This window comes from Plectropomus leopardus, chromosome 7, assembly GCF_026936395.1.
Source record: "Plectropomus leopardus strain MGB_pleo_1.0 chromosome 7, ASM2693639v1, whole genome shotgun sequence".
In the NCBI taxonomy this organism is placed as follows: domain Eukaryota; kingdom Metazoa; phylum Chordata; class Actinopteri; order Perciformes; family Serranidae; genus Plectropomus; species Plectropomus leopardus.
In genome coordinates, this window is record NC_142182.1 from 23,518,948 (window position 1) to 23,539,591 (window position 20,644).

The 20,644-nt window shown below is 39.2% G+C and overlaps 2 protein-coding genes across 2 annotated transcripts; both read left to right on the forward strand.

The window, feature by feature from the left end:
* The first annotated feature begins 318 nt into the window (after window positions 1-318).
* On the forward strand, window positions 319-9,646 carry pdia3 (protein disulfide isomerase family A, member 3). The gene is made up of 13 exons (XM_042496246.2): window positions 319-622; window positions 2,051-2,129; window positions 2,245-2,362; window positions 2,531-2,638; window positions 2,742-2,871; window positions 3,225-3,341; window positions 4,886-5,011; window positions 5,237-5,416; window positions 5,817-5,925; window positions 6,597-6,725; window positions 7,449-7,528; window positions 8,888-8,945; window positions 9,032-9,646. Exons 1-13 carry the CDS (start codon window positions 489-491, stop codon window positions 9,152-9,154), a joined length of 1,491 nt encoding a protein of 496 aa, XP_042352180.2. The 5' UTR covers window positions 319-488; the 3' UTR covers window positions 9,155-9,646.
* Window positions 9,647-11,323: 1,677 nt separating this feature from the next.
* Window positions 11,324-16,964, forward strand: isg20 (interferon stimulated exonuclease gene). Its single transcript, XM_042496353.2, has 4 exons — window positions 11,324-11,462; window positions 12,572-13,238; window positions 14,673-14,873; window positions 16,094-16,964. The coding sequence occupies exons 2-4, from the start codon at window positions 12,603-12,605 to the stop codon at window positions 16,292-16,294; spliced, it is 1,038 nt and encodes a 345-aa protein (XP_042352287.1). The 5' UTR covers window positions 11,324-11,462; window positions 12,572-12,602; the 3' UTR covers window positions 16,295-16,964.
* Window positions 16,965-20,644: the final 3,680 nt, after the last annotated feature.

Below are 20,644 nucleotides of genomic sequence, written 5' to 3' on the forward strand. Positions count from 1 at the left end.
ATAGCCCCAAGTTACTCACATAGGCTCAAGGGAAAACATTTGCAGTTTAGGGGAAGAGTAAAAATAAAAACAAAAGTCACACGCCAGCCACCCCCCTCCTCTTACAAATAAAGAACAGTCCCTAATATAGGTAACATGGATATTGAATGCGATAGAGGAGTTTTGATTTTGTCGTGTTGTGATTGGTTTAGAGATGATTGTATCTTGTTTGGCCGCATCTGATTGGCTGAAGGAGGCAGAGTGACACGTTGGATGGACCAATAGGAGGCTGCCACACTGTGGTTAGCAGAGGTCCGGCTGTCTGCGTGAACATCCTCACCGCCTCTCCGTCTCTCCCTTTCTCTTTCTCTATCGACTAGACTGCATTTGGCCCTGTCTGAGCAGTTTGCAGCCTTGGCTCTCACGTCGCCGAAGAGCTGAAGAAGGGGCAACTTTTTTTCTAGGTTAAACACAAAGTGAAATAGACTTTTAAGCTAGTGCGGTGTGCGATGTTGAGGGTAATCTTTTTGGCCGCTCTCACCGGCTTTACCTGGGCCAGTGATGTGCTTGACTACACGGACGATGATTTCGAAAGCAAGATTGGAGATCATGGACTCGCTCTTGTGGAATTTTTTGCCCCTTGGTGAGTCTTTTTTTAGACGTTTTAAAGAGTATTAGGGCAATCAAACTGCCTCTAAACGGGAAATACGCTATTCAACGCTAGCTTACATGCTTCGTGGATAACAGTTTAGCTAACGTTAACTGACGTTCACTTGCAGAACTCACAACACTGTGAACACGTCTCGAGTGAACCTATTTAATTATTTATATTAGTTGCACAAACATATGTTCGCCTCTAATATTAGCAGTGATGTCAAATTGTCTTCGGTTTATTGGCTAGTGACCAAACGTTAGCATGTTAGCTAAAAACGGAAGGCGTACGCCAACTGGCTGGATTCATAGTTTTTGTTTAAGTGAACCAGTGATTCAAAGAATGCCACAGATTGACAATACATTAAACAATAAACTGCCAAAATTAGAGACAATTAGTATTGACAGGTATTCATAAGTGGTTTGGTTCATTATCAATGGAAACTGCGTGCTAATGAGGCTATGAGGAAGTTAGAGGTGTGTCCCTTCACCGTTGTAACGCTCTGATTGGCCAGAGAAGTTTTGGTGTCCACGTCTGATTGGTTCAGAGAAACTGTGACGTGGTCCACTGTGCCAAACTTGAACCAAATAGAAGTTAATCATTATAGTGTTTGTCGAAATGTTTAAACATTTCGCATATATAAACAGGTTCATCTGATCAAATGTGAATATCTGCTGCTTTTCCCAGGTGCCTGTGATAACAAACCAAAAGTCGTTTGATTTTCCACAATTACACAGACGAAATATGCCAAGGGAGGCTTTTGAAAATTGTGATGGCAACTTTGTAAGTCAAGTCATTTTTATTTGTCAGGCACATTTAAAAACATCAGGAGTTGAGCCAAAAAGCATTCTGGTCAAGGCAGGTAGGTTAGGATCTGCCTCAGCACAAGTTTACGTGATTAAAAAGTAGTAGATTCATAAAAGGCAATATTATATATAAACATGTAATACAATAAAAGATAGAAGGCAGGACTAAAACTAAGAAGCTTTAACAAAAAAAGGGGGGGAAATTAAGTCATAGAAGTAAAAGCAAGTGAAAAAGGTCCATCTTTAATATTGGTTTAAAATTGTCTATGCTGAAACAGCTATATTTAGGGACTGTTCATTACTCATCAGGGGAGGGGGTCGTATTTTAAGGACTAAACAAATTAGCATATGATCAACACAGTCAGTGAAAGTAAAAGTTAGTTGCACCCTTTATATTGTTTACTAACTCATTAAATATAAATTATTTTAAATCTTGTGATTCACATTTTTTCTTCCACACTAAACAAACTGGTTGTCTTTTGCAATTCCTATTGAATTACGCAGAAGTGTCAAATTCCACACTGTGAAATCATTCCCCTCAGGATCTTTGCCACGCTGAAACTTGAATACAGCTTTTCTGCAACTTCTTCTCCTGTTTGACTCTGTCCGTTAGGTGCGGCCATTGTAAACGGCTAGCACCTGAGTACGAGAAAGCTGCCACTCAACTGAAAGGCATCGTCCCTCTGGCCAAGGTATTACATAATGCAGTTCACTTAACTTTGTCCACTTCAGCATGACTTTCTGCACTCTGTACTCTCATACTCCCTGTGTCTCTCCAGAGGGTGAATGATTTTCTCTTCCTTTTAGGTTGACTGCACAGCCAACAGCAACACATGCAGCAAATATGGTGTCAATGGCTACCCAACCCTAAAGATCTTCAGGGATGGAGAGGAAAGTGGTCCCTATGATGGACCCAGAACTGCAGGTATTTGCCTCTGATGTCATTTATTTATGCATTTAAAATGCCTCACACTAGTCAAAATATTCAGTTTATCGGCTTGTTCCTGCCACCTCATGGTCATTTTTATCTTTCCTTCCTCTCTCCGTCTTCTCCCTCTGTGTTGTTTGTCTGCTTGCGTCTTGCCCTCTGTAGATGGGATCGTCAGTTTCCTGAAGAAGCAGGCTGGACCAGCTTCAGTGGAGCTCAAGGATGAAGCAGCTTTGGAGAAGTTCATTTCAGACCAAGACGCAAGTGTTGTTGGTGAGTTCCTGTTTAAATTTCAGTTGCTATTGGTGACATTTGGAAGCAGTGGGATTGTGGCGATCGCATCCTGATCCGAACACCATTCACCTTTCCTTCCCAGGGTTCTTTGCTGATGATAAGAGCACAGCACAGGCAGAGTTCCTGAAGGCAGCCAGCGCCTTGAGGGACAACTACCGCTTTGCCCACACCAACTCTGAGGCTCTCCTCCAGAGCCACGGAGTCGATGGAGAGTAAGCAGCTCTTTTTGCCTTTGGCCCAGTCATCGTTCCTGCTTTGTGTCCTTGGGAGCAGACATTTCCAAAAAAAAGTCCAATAACTTGCATCCATACACATTTTTTAAACCTTTATTTAAACAGGGAAGGCCATTGGGAGCAAGCTGTCTTTCAAAAGGACGCCCTGATTACATTTCAAAATAAAACAACAAAAGCACACGGCAATATACTTAGACAAAACATGAGAAGTGTGACCGATAAACACATAATTGGCGCTGCATACATACATTTTATATCACCAGTGTAGCTGCTCTTAGTGCTGCATTCACTCAAGTGACATTTCCTGTTTTTTTTTTTTTGTCTTTGTACAGGGGAGTCATCCTGTTCCGCCCACCGAGACTCAACAACAAGTTCGAAGACAACACCGTTAAATACAGTGAGGACAAATACAGCAGCGCCAAAATCAAGAGGTTCATCCAGGACAACATGTGAGTGTCGATTCTCGAGTGGAGACAGTTATCTCCGTCCATCTCCTAATACTTCCTGTGAAACACACACAGTAACCTTGCATAGTAACAGCACATATTTACATTCATGGCCAAGGGCCAACAGGACCTTGTGTGGCAGGTGAGGTGTCCACTCTGCAAACACAGTCAGTGCTCGCGCAGCTCTGAGCAATGTGTACATTTAGGCTGCAACGAACGGTGTTCAGTTATTGTGATGACAAATAATAGTAATCTGGTGTCATGACATCAGAGGTTTCATAAAGGTAATTGATTGGCTCTTACAGAAAAGGAAAATGAAAAGCCCGTGTTGTTTGTAGGCTTTGACAGTGCTCATGATCATCATCCAAGGAGCACACTGAAACTACTCAGATAAGACTGTAGAGCATTAGAGTGACGCCTCTTTTCGGTTGTTGTGTCCTCGTGTATCAGCGTCTGTCCTCTCTTTAACTTTGAGAGGTTTTTTGGGTCTGTGAACACAGCGTAGGTGTTTGTGGAGTTTTGAGTAGCAGGGTGGACAATTTGTAAGTCGATGCAATCTGAGCTGTTCTGATCAGCTCGATGGGTGAGAGGAGCGGCTGCTGGCGAGATGATTAAGCACTAGTGCAATGAAAAGTTTCACTTTCACTGTGCCTGGGTCTCTGCTGCCCACAGTACATTCACACTCAGAGTTCAGTGCAATGAACAACCGAATGACATATATATGTGTGTGTGTGTGTGTGTGTGTCAGCAGCTCTCTTATGAATGCTCCAACTGTAAAATTAGATAATTAAAATGTGGCTGCTTTTATTGTGCCAGGCTGCCACAAATAAATTAATGTGTGGGAAACCTTGCATATAAGTTTCTGTTTGTTTTGTTTGTTTTTCAGGGACCATGTATTTAAAAAAATAGATTTCACACAAGGACTAGCGATGTGTTGTGGCAGATTTAGCTGCTATCCAATTTCTGTCTCCAGGCCTGCAGACACAGCCCCGTATAGAACTAATGCATTCAATACACAGACACATATTTGTGCATTTTATGTGTTATTGTGTTTTTAGTCGATGGCATAAAATGAATCTACTTTGCAGTGCTTTTTAAAATGTTTCTGCTGTCACATTTAAATATCACATGTATTTAGCTTTTCATTTGGAATTTCAAGCACAGGTAGTTGCATGCATGTGTCAGTTACATGCGGTTACCACTGACAGTCATGTGACAAAGCTTGTAGAGGAATCTCACCGTAACTTTTTTTTTCCACTTGATGCACGATATCTGGACTGACTGTACTTTTACTTTCACTTTGCTCTAGCCTCGGTTTTTGTGTAAACACTGCGACGCAGGTGTCTGCAGAACAGAATTATGCCGGTCTGGAGGGTGTGTTCAGATCTGAACCTTTTAAACAAACGAAATGATTCCACTCTTGTTTGCTGTAAATCATGGGTGGCACTCACTGTGTGTTTTTAACATGACCAGCTAATGGAGTACAGCTTGTCGGTTTAAATGCTCGTCTAAATAAATTCATTTGTACTTTCTCTTTTTCATCTCAGCTTTGGAATCTGCCCCCACATGACACAAGACAACAGAGACCAAATGAGGGGGAAGGACCTGCTCGTGGCTTATTATGATGTCGATTATCACAGAAACCCCAAGGGCTCCAACTACTGGAGGAACAGGTACGTGTCTCTGAACGCACCCCAGTGTTGTTCTTCAGATCACTGTACAGTGGCTGGAGACTGCGTGTTGTTTTCCCCTCACCTTTCACAAATTCTGTCCCCCTCAGAGCTGGATTTAGCTAAACGCTTCACCCCCTAAATAAAGCCTTTGATATGAGATGCCACTTCAATCTTCAATGTCAAAAGCATGACCTTTAAAATGAACCAAACTTCAACATCTCACAGAGTGATGAAGGTGGCCAAGAGTTTCCTGGATCAGGGCAAGAAGCTGAACTTTGCGGTGGCTAACAAGGGTGCGTTCAGGGACGATCTGTCAGAGTTCGGCTTGGATGAAGGCTCAGACGTGCCTCTGGTGGCCATCCGCACCAGCAAGGGAGACAAATACGTCATGACCGAGGAGTTCTCGTAAGTCAAGTGGAATTCTACTTTTCTCGTTTGCGTTTAATTAAATGATCATGTAATTATACACACGCACCCTCCCTTTGGATAGAAGTTTGAGCTAAAAATGTTTCTCTGTAAGCTGTCACTGTCTAACTACAAGTAAATGCAGATTAAACACAGTGCGGAGGTGCATGTCCAGAGTATTAAACCACGAACAGATGAGCAGAAATACAATACAAGTCACTCATTTTCATTTGCCTGTGGGAGCTGAAAAATGAGGACTTTCACATTAAAGTCTGATAAATGGCTTCTAATCCAAGTGAAAACTTAAAAAAATGTATTGATTTAGTGTTTTCTTTTCCCCCCAAACATTCAATTTCCCTGCTTTTTACTTAAATAACTTCTGTTTTTGTCATCCTAACAGTACGGATGGAAAAGCTCTGCAGCGCTTCCTGGAGGATTACTTTGACGGCAAGTTGAAGCGTTACCTCAAATCAGAGCCCATCCCAGAGAATAATGACGGACCCGTCAAGGTGAGATGAAACATTGAGAACACTTCCTAATTTTCTTTTAATATGTGCCGTGTTGTTTTGTATTTTTATTTATTCCAGATGTGACCTCTTGATTTTCCAGGGAAAAGTTTTCAAGTGTTGCACCTGCATTTTCATACCTTATGTGTAATAGGTACACTCCTGCTGTGTAAAACTAATGACATTTAATAATTGTAATGGCTATGAGAATATACACAAAAGTCCTTAGTCCTTCAGCCCCACACCTCTGTGGGTGTTAGTCTGTCTCAAGTTTTGTGTTGCCTGGCTACAAAAATGTATATTTGAATGATTTAGAGCTTCCACCAAGATCTTATATTTTGTTTTTGCAGTAAAGCATGAAAAACGTTACTAAACGTGATATGTAGCTAAAACTTTGTAGAATTAAAATACCGTAGAAAATACAGATTTTTTTTTTTAACCATCACGTATCTATCTGTCTATCAAAATGTAACATTTTAAGAGTATTGCTGCCTTCACGGATTTGTACAGTTTTGATTTTTGACAAGCATCGGATGCTGCTAACAAAGTATAAAAGTAAAGTTAAAGCAGTCACGACTTCAAAAACTATCTTAAAGAGGGACTCAAAGTTAAGATAAAGCTACTCTTCAAACCATAATGTGGAAATGCGTGACGTCTGTCTTTTGTTTTTTCAGGTCGTCGTGGCTGAGAACTTCGACTCCATAGTCAACGACGACAGCAAAGATGTGCTGATAGAGTTCTACGCTCCGTGGTGCGGACACTGCAAGAACCTGGAGCCCAAATTCAACGAGCTGGGAGAGAAGGTGAGCCAACGGAGACAACACTCTGAATGAAAGCAGCATTTTAGTGACCTTAACCAACAAATGGCTTGAAGCAAACTGTTAAAGGGGTCGACAAATAATTTAATCTGCTTAATTAAAAAGTGCAAAGAAAATGTCTGATTGGGATGAGCTTTTACTTTGTTAAACCTCAGGGAGCTATTTTTATTTATTCATTTTCATTCAAAGCTTCATTTGACTTGCCGGGAAATTGCTGTATGTGATGTTGAAAGTTTCAGTTTTTCTTAAACATTTGCCAAAGGCATTTAAACAAGGTCAGTGTTGGAGTTAAATATTGACAGAAAGATTTTCATTTTTAATGTGAATGCATATCGATTCCAAATATCAGTTATTGGTCACATAAACTACTAATAATCGGTATCGGTCGACCCTTAAAGTGTTTACGTCAACTTACCATAAGAGAGCAGATTAAACAGCATCAAACTCTTGGCATAAAGAAACAGTTAAATGATTTGTTATTCATTAGTTTTAGCTCCGTACTTTTATATTTTTTAAAATCATTTCTATAACCCATTAAAAAAAAAAAAAACATTTTATGCCAGTGCTGTTTTACAAGCCTTGAGATAAACGTTGGTTTGGCTGTTGTCGGGATTGCTTTGTCCAGCAGAAAACTGACAGACTGTCTAGAAGTAGATTTTGCCAACAAGCTTTCAAACAGTTAACAGTTTGTCTCCTCTGCCCTTGAAGCTTGCCGGTGATCCCAACGTCGTCATTGCCAAGATGGACGCCACAGCTAACGATGTGCCATCTCCATATGAAGTCAGCGGGTGAGTCGCCATTATTTCAGCGTAATATGCAAGTTTCCCCTTAAACCAAACAAAAGAACATAACATTTTCAAATTCTAACACCCGGACTTATTAATGTCGCTCGCCACGTCCCTTCGAAATTGAATGATGGAGCGACACTCCTGAAAATGCGTCTCTGATATGAAAGTTCTTTGAGGTTTAAACATCCAGGCGGATATATCAGGGTGTTGCAGATATATCGCTTTGTATGTCGGCCAATAAATACCAAGGAATTTAAGCACAGCAATGTCAAATTAGGTTTGAAGAAATTTGAAAAAAACAGGGACGCTGTCACTCTGATGATGTTCCTCCATCAGAGCGTGGTGACAAGCACATTTTTCGCCTTTAAAGTGTGCGGCTCAGTACGATTCTTTAACAGGTAACTGGGCATAATTTACATTGTTTGTTGTTTTTGCCGCTGACAGACTCAGATATTTTACCGTGGGAAAACATTATGGAAAGGAGCCCTACAGAGATGGACTCTTTCTGTTGAAGAGCAAAATCCTTAAACCAGAAACAGCCCTGATATTGGCCACCAGACTCCGTTTAAATAGACAGCAATTTTACCACGGCAAAACAAACTAAATTCAAAGTCCACTGAAATAAAGTACAACTTAGACAAAGCGCCTTCGTTCGTCTCTCTGTTATTCCAACAATCACCAACTCTGGTTTGGTTGAAAAAAAAAACCCTTAATTCGCCCAGTTAGATGTGAAAATATGCTGGCTCCATACATGCTAAAATGACTGTTTATTTAAATGGAGACTGGCGGGTTTAGTGAAGGTAATTTTGGGGCTGATTCTGGTTACACAAAAGGTCAAAACAAAGTCAGTGGCAAAAAAATGCTCTTTTAGTTGTCATAAGTTGATGGTGAACACATGCCCAGAGGGATTACAGAGCAGCGCTCCTGCTCAGTACTGGACCAGATTCAAAAATGTTTGTTCCCATTAGTCACTTAGACCATAAAATGTGGGAAAATAGGGTCCAGGTTGAAAAATACCTAATTACCATCAGGTACGTGTATCACGATTTTTTGCTTATGTGTTAATTTTTTTTTAGTTTTAGTTTTTTTAGTTAGTTTATAATAATAGTTTTTATTACTATTGGCCAAGGTATTGTTTTTGGATTTTTTTTTAAACTCCCAAATATTGATGCCTGTCTCGCTCAAAGTAAACTTTTGTTCATGGGCGTAGGAACTCCAGATAAGGAGTCATTTTTGGCCTCTTGCTCACTGTGATTGCAGATTTCGAATAAAAGGGAACAACACTGCCTGATGGTTAAGTACGACATGTTAATGCCACGAATTCTTACCGATCTCTTATCGAAACTTTTGCTTTTCCAGTTTCCCCACACTTTACTTCGCCCCAGCCGGACGCAAGATGAGCCCAAAGAAATACGAGGTGAGAATCGATTTGAAATGATCATTGAAACAGTTCATTTTTGTATCCGCTCTGCTAACGCTCCCGTCTCTCTGCTCGTGTTGAAGGGAGGTCGCGAGGTGAGCGACTTCATCTCCTACCTGAAGAGGGAGGCCTCAAACCCCTTGGTGGTGGAGGAAGAGACCAAGAAGAAGAAGAAGAAGAAGGACGACGACAAGATAGAGCTATAAAAGCTCCAAACAGGAACTCAACGCCCCCGCCACAACAGGAGGAGGAAGATTGGGGAAATCCATGCAAAGAAAGAACTAAATTATATTCCACTCTCTTAGTGAACTACCGAATGCTCTGAGGCCAAGTCGAAAAAGACACGGCCCTCCCTTTAGGTCCTCCGCTGCTCTGGGAAAACTGTGGAAGGTGGAGAGGTGGTGGCCAGGGCCTGCCCAATGTTTAAAAACAAAAACAAATTTTTAGGGAAGAGGGGACGGCTTTTGAAAATTGAGATTTTTATTTCCCCTGGTCTGTCTACTACACCTCAGGCTGATGCACTTTGGTTTGACACCAGTCTCCCGTCATCTGTCGCTTTGGTTTTTGTTGTTGTCGTCGTCACAGGGGATAATGGTAATGGTGACTTCCTTTTTTTTTTTTTCTGTTTGTTTTTGTAACACGTCTTTGTTTTTGTACATTTGGAAGGATTGTGAAATAAAAAGGCCCACAAAACCAAATCCAGCTGTGTGATCTTCATTCATGAACAGAAATGGCAACTTTTCCTGTAATTCCTAATACTGCATCAAGACATTACTGATTACAGACATACAGGGCTGTAACTACTGATTAATCTGTAAGAAGTTTTATTAATTTAACAGATTATTGGTTATTGATTACTGGTCTATATAATGACAGAATGGCAAAAAAAAAAAAAATGTCCAAAAGTTTCCCGTTTCTAAGGTCTACAAATATCTTGTTATTTTCAAAAGACAGTCTGAAACTTAAAGGTGATTAATTTATAATGATATGAAACAAAGAAAAGTAAAAAAAAAGCTTTACATTTTAGAATCTTAGGTTTAGTTTTTTTCCCCCTTAATAAATCTCAAAACTGAGGGGGCTTCCCTCAGCCTTGTGTTTACGCAAAAGATGTGTATCACTATAAACATACATTTTTTAACATTTTAATCTTAATTGTAACATTTTGTTTTACAAACAAAACCTTTCCACCCAAAGATATGCAATTTATGATATAAAACAGAGAAAAGGGGAAAATAATTTTTAAGCTTGCCATGTTTAGAGAAGTTTAGAGAAGAACAATTATTAAGTTATTCGAAATTGGTGCAGAGCTGATATCGGCTCCAGATCACTATGACCCTGAATAACAGCAATGTTTATTTTGTCAATCGACTGATCATTTTTATTTTTTAGCATTTGTTATAAATTTTGTGGATGTGAGAAAAAACTGCACCTAACTGAAGGGATAAAGAAAAGAATAGTACAAAGCAATGCGTAATAGAGTTCATCCAGTTTTTAATATTTTGTCATTTAGGTGCCTTAAGACCTTTTCCATAATGTAATAAGTTTCACATTAATTAGACCAACTATGCTCAACTTATTTGTCTGAATTTTTGGGCCTTATATAAAACTGTCAGTACATTTAAATCAAACGTCTTTTTAAAGAATCGTGTTTAACCCTGTGAAATCTGGACTGACATCAGTGTTCTTTCACAAGTGTTAAAACCTTCGAACCGAGAGCAATTAGTTGATTTCTTTACAAAAATATGGGGGGAATAAGATAATAAGCAACTTGTCAAGAAATATTCTGAAAAATGCAAGATATTTGTACATTTAGAAAACTACTTTTAATGTCCAGGAAACAGTGGTTACAATTATCACAATTATATATGATAATTAATAATGATGCTACAGAATAACTATGGTAATTTAAGAGCTTTTTCCAGGTCATTTTCTTGCTTTTTTGTTATTATGTTTTCCTTTCCTTTCTTTCCTTTTTCAGTTTTTATTTATTTATTTATTTTTTTACAAATTTCTTGCAAATTTCTTGGTTATTTCTTCTTAAGTTGCTCATTGTCTTGTTCCTTGTTTTTTTTCTACGAAATTCAGCAAATTCACTTGGGTTTTAAGGGATAAATTCAGAAAGAGGCTTTTCTTCTTTTTATTGTTGCTGTTTTTTTTTTGGTCCATCAGGTCAGGTGCAGTTCCGTTTTTTGTGAATGGAACTTGGCTGCACACTATAGTTGAAAAAATCTTAAATGTCTAATTAGTTAATTTGGGAAAAATCTGATTTCAAATGGTTATGATTACTGTTGTTCGCGTGTTTAAATTTTAAATTATGTTGCGTCTGTGGAACATTATTTTGGGCAACAGCGCATCTGACCAATAGGCGGCGACTCTGTAGATATTTGGGAGTTGAAAGCTTCCTGTAATAACAGTAAGCGAAGAAGAGAAAGAGCCAATCAGACGGCGAGCAGAGCAGACTAGTCCAGGCACGTTCTGACTGTACACGTGCTACCCTGAGTACTACCAGAGAAGGTAATGTCGCAAATATTAACTCACATCTTTTTGACAGTCGAATATTGTTTTTTATTGTCATGGTGTCTTTCGTCGCCATAGTCTTACATAACGTTTTTCTTCGAGGATTGACGTTTAGTGTCTTATTTGACGTAGCTCTCTTTAGCTAGCCAAATGTCAGTCGGTTCCTCACAACTGACCACCAAACTCCGTTGAAATATCTGCCAATTATAGATGGTGTTAGTTCTCGACAAACTTAATCACTCCATAAAACATGAGTCCGAGCTTTTCCTTTAATCTTTAGGGTTAGTGTTTAATTCGGCTTAATCGCAACTCACCAAGCACGTCTTAATAGATAACTGTAAGCAATAGTTGGGCCTCGTTGTTCGCTCACGTTACCTCCCATCACAGCCTGCACGAGAAGGCAGACATCCTTGTTTGCTGTAAACGTGGATTGTAAATTAAGCTATAGTAAGTTTGCAAGTGTACTAAATGCACCACTGAAGTCTAGCGATGGTTAAATACATTTTAGGCTAGATTAAGTACAAAATATTGGCCGATAAGGAACCTAACATTAAACCGAGAGAATTTTGAATGGAGTTTGGTGGCATTGTTTGTTAATAGGATCATATGACTGTTAAATTCACAGATCAAACACGATAGTCCCACAGAATTGGCGTGTTGTAAGTTGTTGCTGTCAGTCACCGGCTGTCTCTTAAAATCACTGATGTGATCACTGCCATGTGACCTGTTAACATATAAAGATTTATAAAAACATCTGTTAACATTGTATCTATTGTCAATGTCCTTCATCTTTATTGTCTAAGAATGGTCTCATTAGCAGTGCACTTTATGTATGTTACCCTTTGCATGTGCACACTCACTGAGATAAGAGCTAAGGTTATGCAACAACCCCAGTGACAATAAGAAATGTCATTCTGCATAGTGTATAGCAGTGATCACCCACTGATTTGTTTTCTGATTTTCTTTGTTTTTTTTCTGCTTGTGTTGGTACTCTTTTTTTTTCTTTCTTTTCTGTAATTATAATATAGTGAAACAAGACATTGAATTTCTTTCCTAATAATAATAAAAATAATAAGGATGTTGATGTTTGGTTTTTTTTCCCTCAGAAAATGACAGCAGGACCGGTTTCATTTGTTGATGCTGGCAGAGATGTCAAAAATGAATAGTGCGGCCTCGTGGGGGCTTTTCAGCAACTATCGGTATCTGTGTAAGAAGTCCATGATGCTTCACGCCATGGAGAGCGCCAGAGTCAGGAAGAAATGCCAGCAGAAGGTCATTATTGCCAATGTGAAGAGGAAAACAATAGATAACCACAATGAACCACTGGATACAGATAAACTGGTGAAAAAAACAAAATCGAGCCACGCAAACACTCTGAACCCTGAAAACAAAAGCACTAACGTGTCTAAACCTGGACTCTCTGAGCTGAAAGCCTCTGAGCGACACAGTTTGCTTGCGGCTCTCAGAGACAGCTGGGAGGTGGACAGTGGTTTCTCCTCTGAGACAAGTCCCCCGGCCAGCGGTCGGAGCTCACCATGTCTCAGCTCGTGCCCGACCACGGTGGTGGCGTTGGACTGTGAGATGGTTGGGACGGGGCCTGGCGGGTGCCGCAGCGAGCTGGCCCGCTGCAGCATCCTGGACTATCATGGCAACGTATTGTATGATAAATATGTGCAACCGTGTCAGCCCGTCACAGACTACAGGACTCGCTGGAGCGGCATCAGGAGGCATCACCTGGACAACGCCGTCCCCTTTGCTCAGGCCAGGGAGGAGGTGAGGCCCACTCCACTTATGGTTCTAAGATCTCATTGATTTTCTGATTATCTCCTCCCCCAAAATCTTCATTAAAGTCACTGTAGGAAGTGAGTTTAGTACAAAAAGTGTTGGTAAATGCAGAGTTGTTTAGTTTGAGTTAAATAAACTTTTTTTTCAGTCATCCATATACTATATAGTTATTTCCCAACATGCTCCTCTGTTTTGAACAAGAATGCAAGATAACTCACTGTTGTCAGGCCTTATTTAAGTTATCTTCCTGCCAAACGGTCAGCATATTCAAACAGATAGTTATGCATTTGTTCATACATGGGGAGGTAGACACACACATGCGTCTTCAGTTGAAATGCTTCAAAAGTGAAGGCTTTAAATGAGCATGCATTCATAATTTTCTCTGCTGTGTCAGTCCAAAGTGAACACAGACGAGCACCGAAGAGCTTATTCAGCACACCTCTGTTGTGCCGTGTTAAAGTGCTGCCAGTAAATGAAATGAAATGAAAATGGTTTCAGTAGATCTGCAGTGACGACCGCCGAGCAAATTCATCGATCATAATAAGCTGCTTTTGAATCCCTTTTCATTATGCTGAGATGGAATTTAACAGTTGGTAACCAGAATATTTAGGGTTTCAGATATCAATTATTTCATGATTTGTTGCCCATTATTTTAATTTTGCAATAAAATGTATGAAAATTGTGAAATAGGCCTTGTGGAGCCCAAAATGTATTTTATCCAACCAAAAGTCCAAAAATCAAAACCTTTTCAGTTTATTACCACGTATGACAAAGAAAAGCATCACATTCTCACATTTAAGGATCATGACATCTTTAAATATTTCATTTTTGCTTAAAAAAAATCCCAAAGATTTAATGATTGAAATAGCTGACGGATACTTTTGTTGATCAACTAACTGATAATCGACTAATTGTTGCAGCAGTAGTTTTATTCTTCACAAAGGTAGTTGGCTATTTTCATCTTTTTGTTTATGCAAAAAGCATATGTGTCAAAAGAAGGTCATTTTCACCCATGTTATTAAATATATCATTTTATTGGAACATTTAGCACTGTTTGTATGAAAGGTCTACGGCATGTTACTTTAAAGTTTGGAGCTAACTAAGTAATGAAACGGTATGAATTTATCTGGCCGAAATCACCTGAGGGGAAGTAACAGTGAAAAATGTGAAGCTGTAGAGCAGCTTTAAAGAGTCGCTCTGAATGTAGAAATCCTGCTCTGCCTGAGGACGGGTCTGGGAATTATTTAAGATGCCTTCTGCGCTGTCTCTTCATTTAAATTATTCATTAAGCTCCAGTATATTAAAATCTGGTTTGAATTGCCAGGTTTGAACGCAGCTGACATTTCAAATCATTCATGGTTATCAATGTCGGGTAAATTAATATTTGTCCTCCTCTGCGCTTGCGTGGCTTCTCTCCCGTAGATCCTCAGTATACTTGAGGGCAAAGTGGTTGTCGGTCACTCCGTCTACAATGACTTTGAAGTGTTGGACATGCTCCATCCGGGTCACATGGTCAGGGACACATGCACAACGCGCCACCTCAGCCGGTTGGCCGGTTTCCCCCGTGAACGCTGCCTCTCCCTTAAAATTTTGGCCAGTAAGCTGCTGAACAGAAGGATACAGGTGAGACTTTTCACACCTGATGCACTGTTATTATGTGATTCTTGTTTATAAATTCTTATTTCTGCTTTAAAATGACAAAGTCACAGGTTTTTGTTTCCATAGACTGATGATTAATAAGGCTTTCATTTAAATGACTTAAAATTTGTTTGTTTTTTTAAAATGTGCATTAACATTTCTTTTCGTGCAAACTTGAACTTCTCAAGGTTAAGACCCAACTTATGAAGAAAAAGTCTTGCAGAGATGTGGGTTCCCACATACTCTAAAGTTAGTTTATCTCATCTGTTTTAGCAGTAATGGACCAAACGGGCTATTTGCAGTGTGTCGAGGAGCTCTGTATGAGAACTCTTACAGAGAGACCTGCAGCACAAACGTGTGTAAGGACGTTGTGTCCCTCAGAATCAAACACATCGTGGCCAGAGAAATCTTAAGTGAAAAGTCATAAACTTGTTAAAAAGCTCTTGAACCAGTTGCCTCATCAGCTGAGACAAAGTCTGTCTGCTTTTGTTCAAAGCAGAAAGTGTACGTCAAAGAACAGCATTAAAACATTTAATTTGACATTTAAAATGCCGGTAAATTGGGTACCAAAACCCAATTGATACATGGCCAGAATCACTGACTTATATTATCCAGTTACAGATATATATTTGTATCACGTATAAGGACTGATTAGTAACTGCAGTACAGTGAAACAAAAGACATCTGGGATGTAGTTTAAAGTGTAATTATGATGTTTGTCCACCAGAGAGCACTGACAGGTTTATTTCTCTGCTCTGAAATCTGCTGCTTAATACGCAATTTATCTTGGTCAGACAGACAGACAGTTATCAAATAACCAAATTTGAAGTGCCTATCATAAATCTCCTGATGTGTTGTTGTTACCGTGGACGAGCAGTCCTGCTCGTGATTTTTGCTTTTGGTGACTCTGTACCCTTTTACACATATCCAGTTTACTGTGTTGATTTTATTTGAAGCTTGCTAGAGTTTGGCAATATGGCCAAGATAATCGATTTCTGTATATAAAGTTTCATATTGCAATACAGTAATTGTTCTGTAAATTCAGTTAAAAAATTGTTTAAAAAAAGACATTTTTCTGTTTATTTTTGTTTTTATTTGGATCTTCCATACAAACAAAACAAGTCAAATGAGACACTTTTTTGAAGTCTGATTGCAGTTTGGAGTGTTTTTAACCACACTGATGGCGTCTGTGTCTACCTGCACAGGTGGGGAGGAGGGGTCACTGTTCCGTCGAGGACGCTCTGGCCGCCCTCGATCTGTACAAGCTGGTGGAGGGCGAGTGGGAGCAGGAGCTGCAGAACAAGCTGAGGGCCGACGACGCTCCGCGTGAGCCGAGCTTCGCCTCCTCAAACCACTACATGCACGACGAGTACTGGCCGGATGATGTCACAGCTGACAGCCAATGAGAGGAAAGTATTTATGACCTAAGTAAAATACCTCAGAAGATTACATTACATGGTGATTCAGAGTCATCAGAGCAGATTCAGATAAAAAAAAAAAATGTGAAAAAAGCAACCAGAGAGTGAATTAAGTCTGAATGAAAAGTAATGCAAGTAAAAGAAAATGGGTCATTTTTTTTGCCGAAATGAAAACGTTAACTTATTACTTATTAACATGTTAAACATGTTTGGAGTTCTTAACAGCATTTTTTTGTTGTTTCTGCTGTGATACCAGACATTTTCCTGCAGAGTTGTTGGTTTTGACAGATTGGATGATGTTTATAGGGTGATAAATGTCAGTGCTCTTAATGTTTGGGGTTATGAACTCACGAAGTGAGTTTAGAGCTCAATCAGTATTTGCTCTTATTTGAAAGTTTCTTAAAACTGTTTAAAAATATGACATAAGAGTGACCCTAAGGCTACAGATGGAGCTATTTTGGAAAACACTGCTGTATTTTTCAGTTGTTTTAAAATTGTCTCTGACACGGAGACGACTGAAATGTGGCTGCTATGAGAAAGTTACAGTTATAAAATATTTTTCACCGTGCAAAAGGGAAACAACTTTAAAAACTAGCTAAAACTGCTGCAGTTACTCTTAAAATGTCCTAATAAAATGGCATCCTGTTCAAATGAAAAACTATCACTTTGTTTGCCCTCAGTGAGTGAATGTGACGTATGTTTAAGTTTAAGTTGGTGGTTAAATGAATGAATGAATGAATGAATGAATGAATAATGAATAAATGTCTTAATTGTCCTTACACCGAAATTGGATGCAGTCCTGCAAAGTGCAAAGCACATTCAATAAATAAATTTTAAAAAAAATATATATATATAAGCGACAGATTTAAAAGATCTAGAAAAAAACACCCTCAAACCATTCATACCGTATCACGTTCTGCAGGTAAACATTGCACGATTCATCTTCATGACATTGCATAGATTATTTCAAAATTTTGGCAGTGTTAAGTGCAGTTATTGCTGTTGGGTAAAAACTGTTCTTGAGTCTATTTGTTCTTGTTCTTGCGGACCTGAAACGTCAGCCTGAAGGCAGCAGTTTGAACAGGAAATGTCCAGGGTGTGATGGGTGCGGACATAACGTAGCTCTGATATCACGTTAGAGCAGCATGTTATATCGTTTTAGCATCAACACTGTGATGCACAATGAGGCCGCGCAATGTCAAATTATTTGCCGATTGATACAAATGGAAAACGTTCCCAGTTTTCATGTGCTATGAATAATCCCGTAGAGTGGCAGTGTTTGTGGTGTTTCCTGCAGTCCTTGAGTCCTTGAAAACTAAGGGAAAAAAATTAAATGTGTGGGAACCCTGGATATGTGAAATTACATCACTGCTGTGTTGCGCGTTATTGAAATGTTACAAATTGATGAACTACATTTGTGTTAAAATGATGAAAAGTTTTAGTTACAGGAAGTACAAACCGTATTCTGATGATATACTTATCCATACAGCCGCGTTATTTTACGACGTATCATTTGTATTCATATACATCTACGGCTTGATTCATTGCATTAAGGGCCACTCTAATTGCAAAGAAAAATCTGCACAACCGTGGCGTCACAGTCGTCCCACTTGTTCCAGTGCCAGATCAGCATTAACGGCAGGATTGTTAGCAGCATATTAAGAAACCACGGCTCTGTTAGTGTTGGGAAAGAGTCCGGCACAAACACTGGATCAGGATCTGAAATCGTCTAATGGCACCACGTCCAATTAGGTTACAAAATCCACTGCGGTGAAGGTGGGCTGACATCACTAAATATCGTCAAACAAAAGCACCATGTTCATTTTTATTTATGGTGGTTCATTCTTTTCTCCCAGCATTTCCAGTTAAAGCCCAGTAGCTAAAATACATGCATAGAGCTGTGCAGCATTTCATCACATGGATGTACGTTTGTAAATGTCTAAATATGTGAGCGTGACACTAGATTATGATATATCGTAGTGTAGAATTTCACTGCACAGCGAGCTGCAGGTGGAGCTGCACATTTGTTTCACCCCGCAACTCTCGACCCCGGCTTTGTCTTTGTCGCTCAGTGAACACACGCTCTAAAGCCTGAACTTGGCCCCCTTAGCTTAGGCTAAAGGGAGCAAACAGAGAGCAGCATTGTTTTGCCCAATCCATCTAATTTTGTTCCCCAAATCGCTTTATTGAACAAGATCAGGCCTGATTTAGCAGATTAGCAGTCGGCTGCCTGTTTTTTCATTTTTGCATCAGGAGGAAAACGTGTGTTAGTGACGGCAGCGCTGCCAGGGAGGATGGACGAAAATAGACAACTTCCAAATATTAACCACGCAAAAAAATAACTGTCTAGGTCTGTGTGTCTGTGAACTGTTGAATGTAGAGAAAGAGAGGACTCACATTCAGGGAAGAAATGAGATCTTTAAATAAAAATCAATCAGAAACGTCCTGGTGGCCTTGATGTTGAGATCAGGGATCGACAACTTTATTAAAATAGATGTTTTTAGCCAAAAAAAAGAAGCTGACTGGGGCTGCAAAATATGTTTAAGCCTCGTAATAAAAAGACATGAACTTTTTGGGATTTTGAATCGATAGCTAGTCAAATTTAGATGAACAGGCACCAGGCTGTAGATGTGTAACGGGAGTTTTAGTAGACAAAACATCAAAACTTATTTGTTGTGTAGCTATAAATTTTTTACAGCTGGAGAATGTAAGAATTACTCAACAACAATATAACAATGAGGAATGAAAACAGAAATTTAAAAAAATATCCACCTAACATTTCGGGCCCCTGGGTCTGTGCCTGCTTGGCCCGCTCTTTGTTGTATACTGCTGGGTAAAATAGTAGTCTAATAGTGCATCATATATAAGCGTATCACATGTTTTTATTCAAAAATTAACTTGTGACTAAAGCTGTCGAATAAATACAGTAAGTAAAAAGTACATTGTTTACCTCTGAAGTGTTGTATAGTAGAAGTATAAAGTGGCAGAAAATGGGAATACTCAAGTAAAGTACACATATGTCAACATTGTACTCAAGTATAGTACCTGAGTAAATTTACATTACAAAAATGTGTGAAAGTTTTTCTTTTTCCAGCTTTGCCGAATTTTCGCCATGATTGCAACTCGGATATGTTTGAGGATGATGAGTAAATTAATGCTCTCGGGTGTTTTTGAACAGTTAAAGTCGATTTCCGGTAAAACGACGACAACAAAAATAGTTGACTTAACGTTGAATGTTGATTTTAAGCCAGCGATTAATGTTTCCACAGTTAATGAAAACGTTTCAAAACACCAAATGTGTTCTCAGCCCAGTGAGGGACAGGTAGCATTTCAGTTGTTGATGGGGCAGAAACATAGTAATTTCATGTCAAAGGCTATGATTCCAGTATCGTAGTGTATTTACTGTCTTTATGAATGTGTTTTCATGCACCCCTCGCTGTTGTTTAATTATTTGAGATTAATCTGGAGATTTTTTATTTTTTTATTTTTTAGATGATTAGATGAAGTGCTCACAGTCTGATTACATTATATAAAGCTTTATATCGCTCTCAGCTCCTAATGCTGATATAATGTGTGCATGTGTGAGAACTAATCTGATCAACGGGGAATTGCGGATAGTTTAGGGTCCGTGTTTATTGATATGAATGCACCTAAGTCTAAATCCAAATCCTTGCTGCTTGAGTGTGTGAACGTGCATGTTGTAGGTTTTCCTGGTTTACAATACAAAAGAGAGAAGTACATTTTGAAGCTTTTCTCCTCAGATGCATTTCTAGTTTAGAATTAATGAAACCTTTTATAACCTTTTTGACTCATAGGTTATTTTTGGTGAACTGTCAAAAGCGTCCTTTTCTCCCTTGTCGTGCTTGCTTTCCCTTCTGTTTTGCTTAATTATTTTTCCCTTGTGGATTGCACTTATTGATTATTTTCATCATCACGTGAACTAATAATTAGTATTTTTGATTAATCTGTAATAAAATTGTTAAATTTGTTGTTTTTTAAAGTAGAGGAAAAAATTACCATCACAGTTTTTCTAATTTGATGTCTTCAAATTGTCTTTTTGACCCGCAGTACATAACCCAGAGATATTCAATTAACAATGACATAAAAAGGAAACAGTTGCTCTTGTGTATGACCACAGACTGGTGACGGCTGCGGACAGAAGCATCGTGTTTGTTGGCACATACGTCTCACTCTCTCAAATGCATTATTTTAATGCCCTGCAGGAATTTCTTCAAATTTGGCACAGGTGTTCCCCTGGACTTAACTATGAACTGAGTAGATTTTGGTGGTCAAAGGTCAAGGTCACTGTGACCTCAGAAAACATAACAGAATACACTC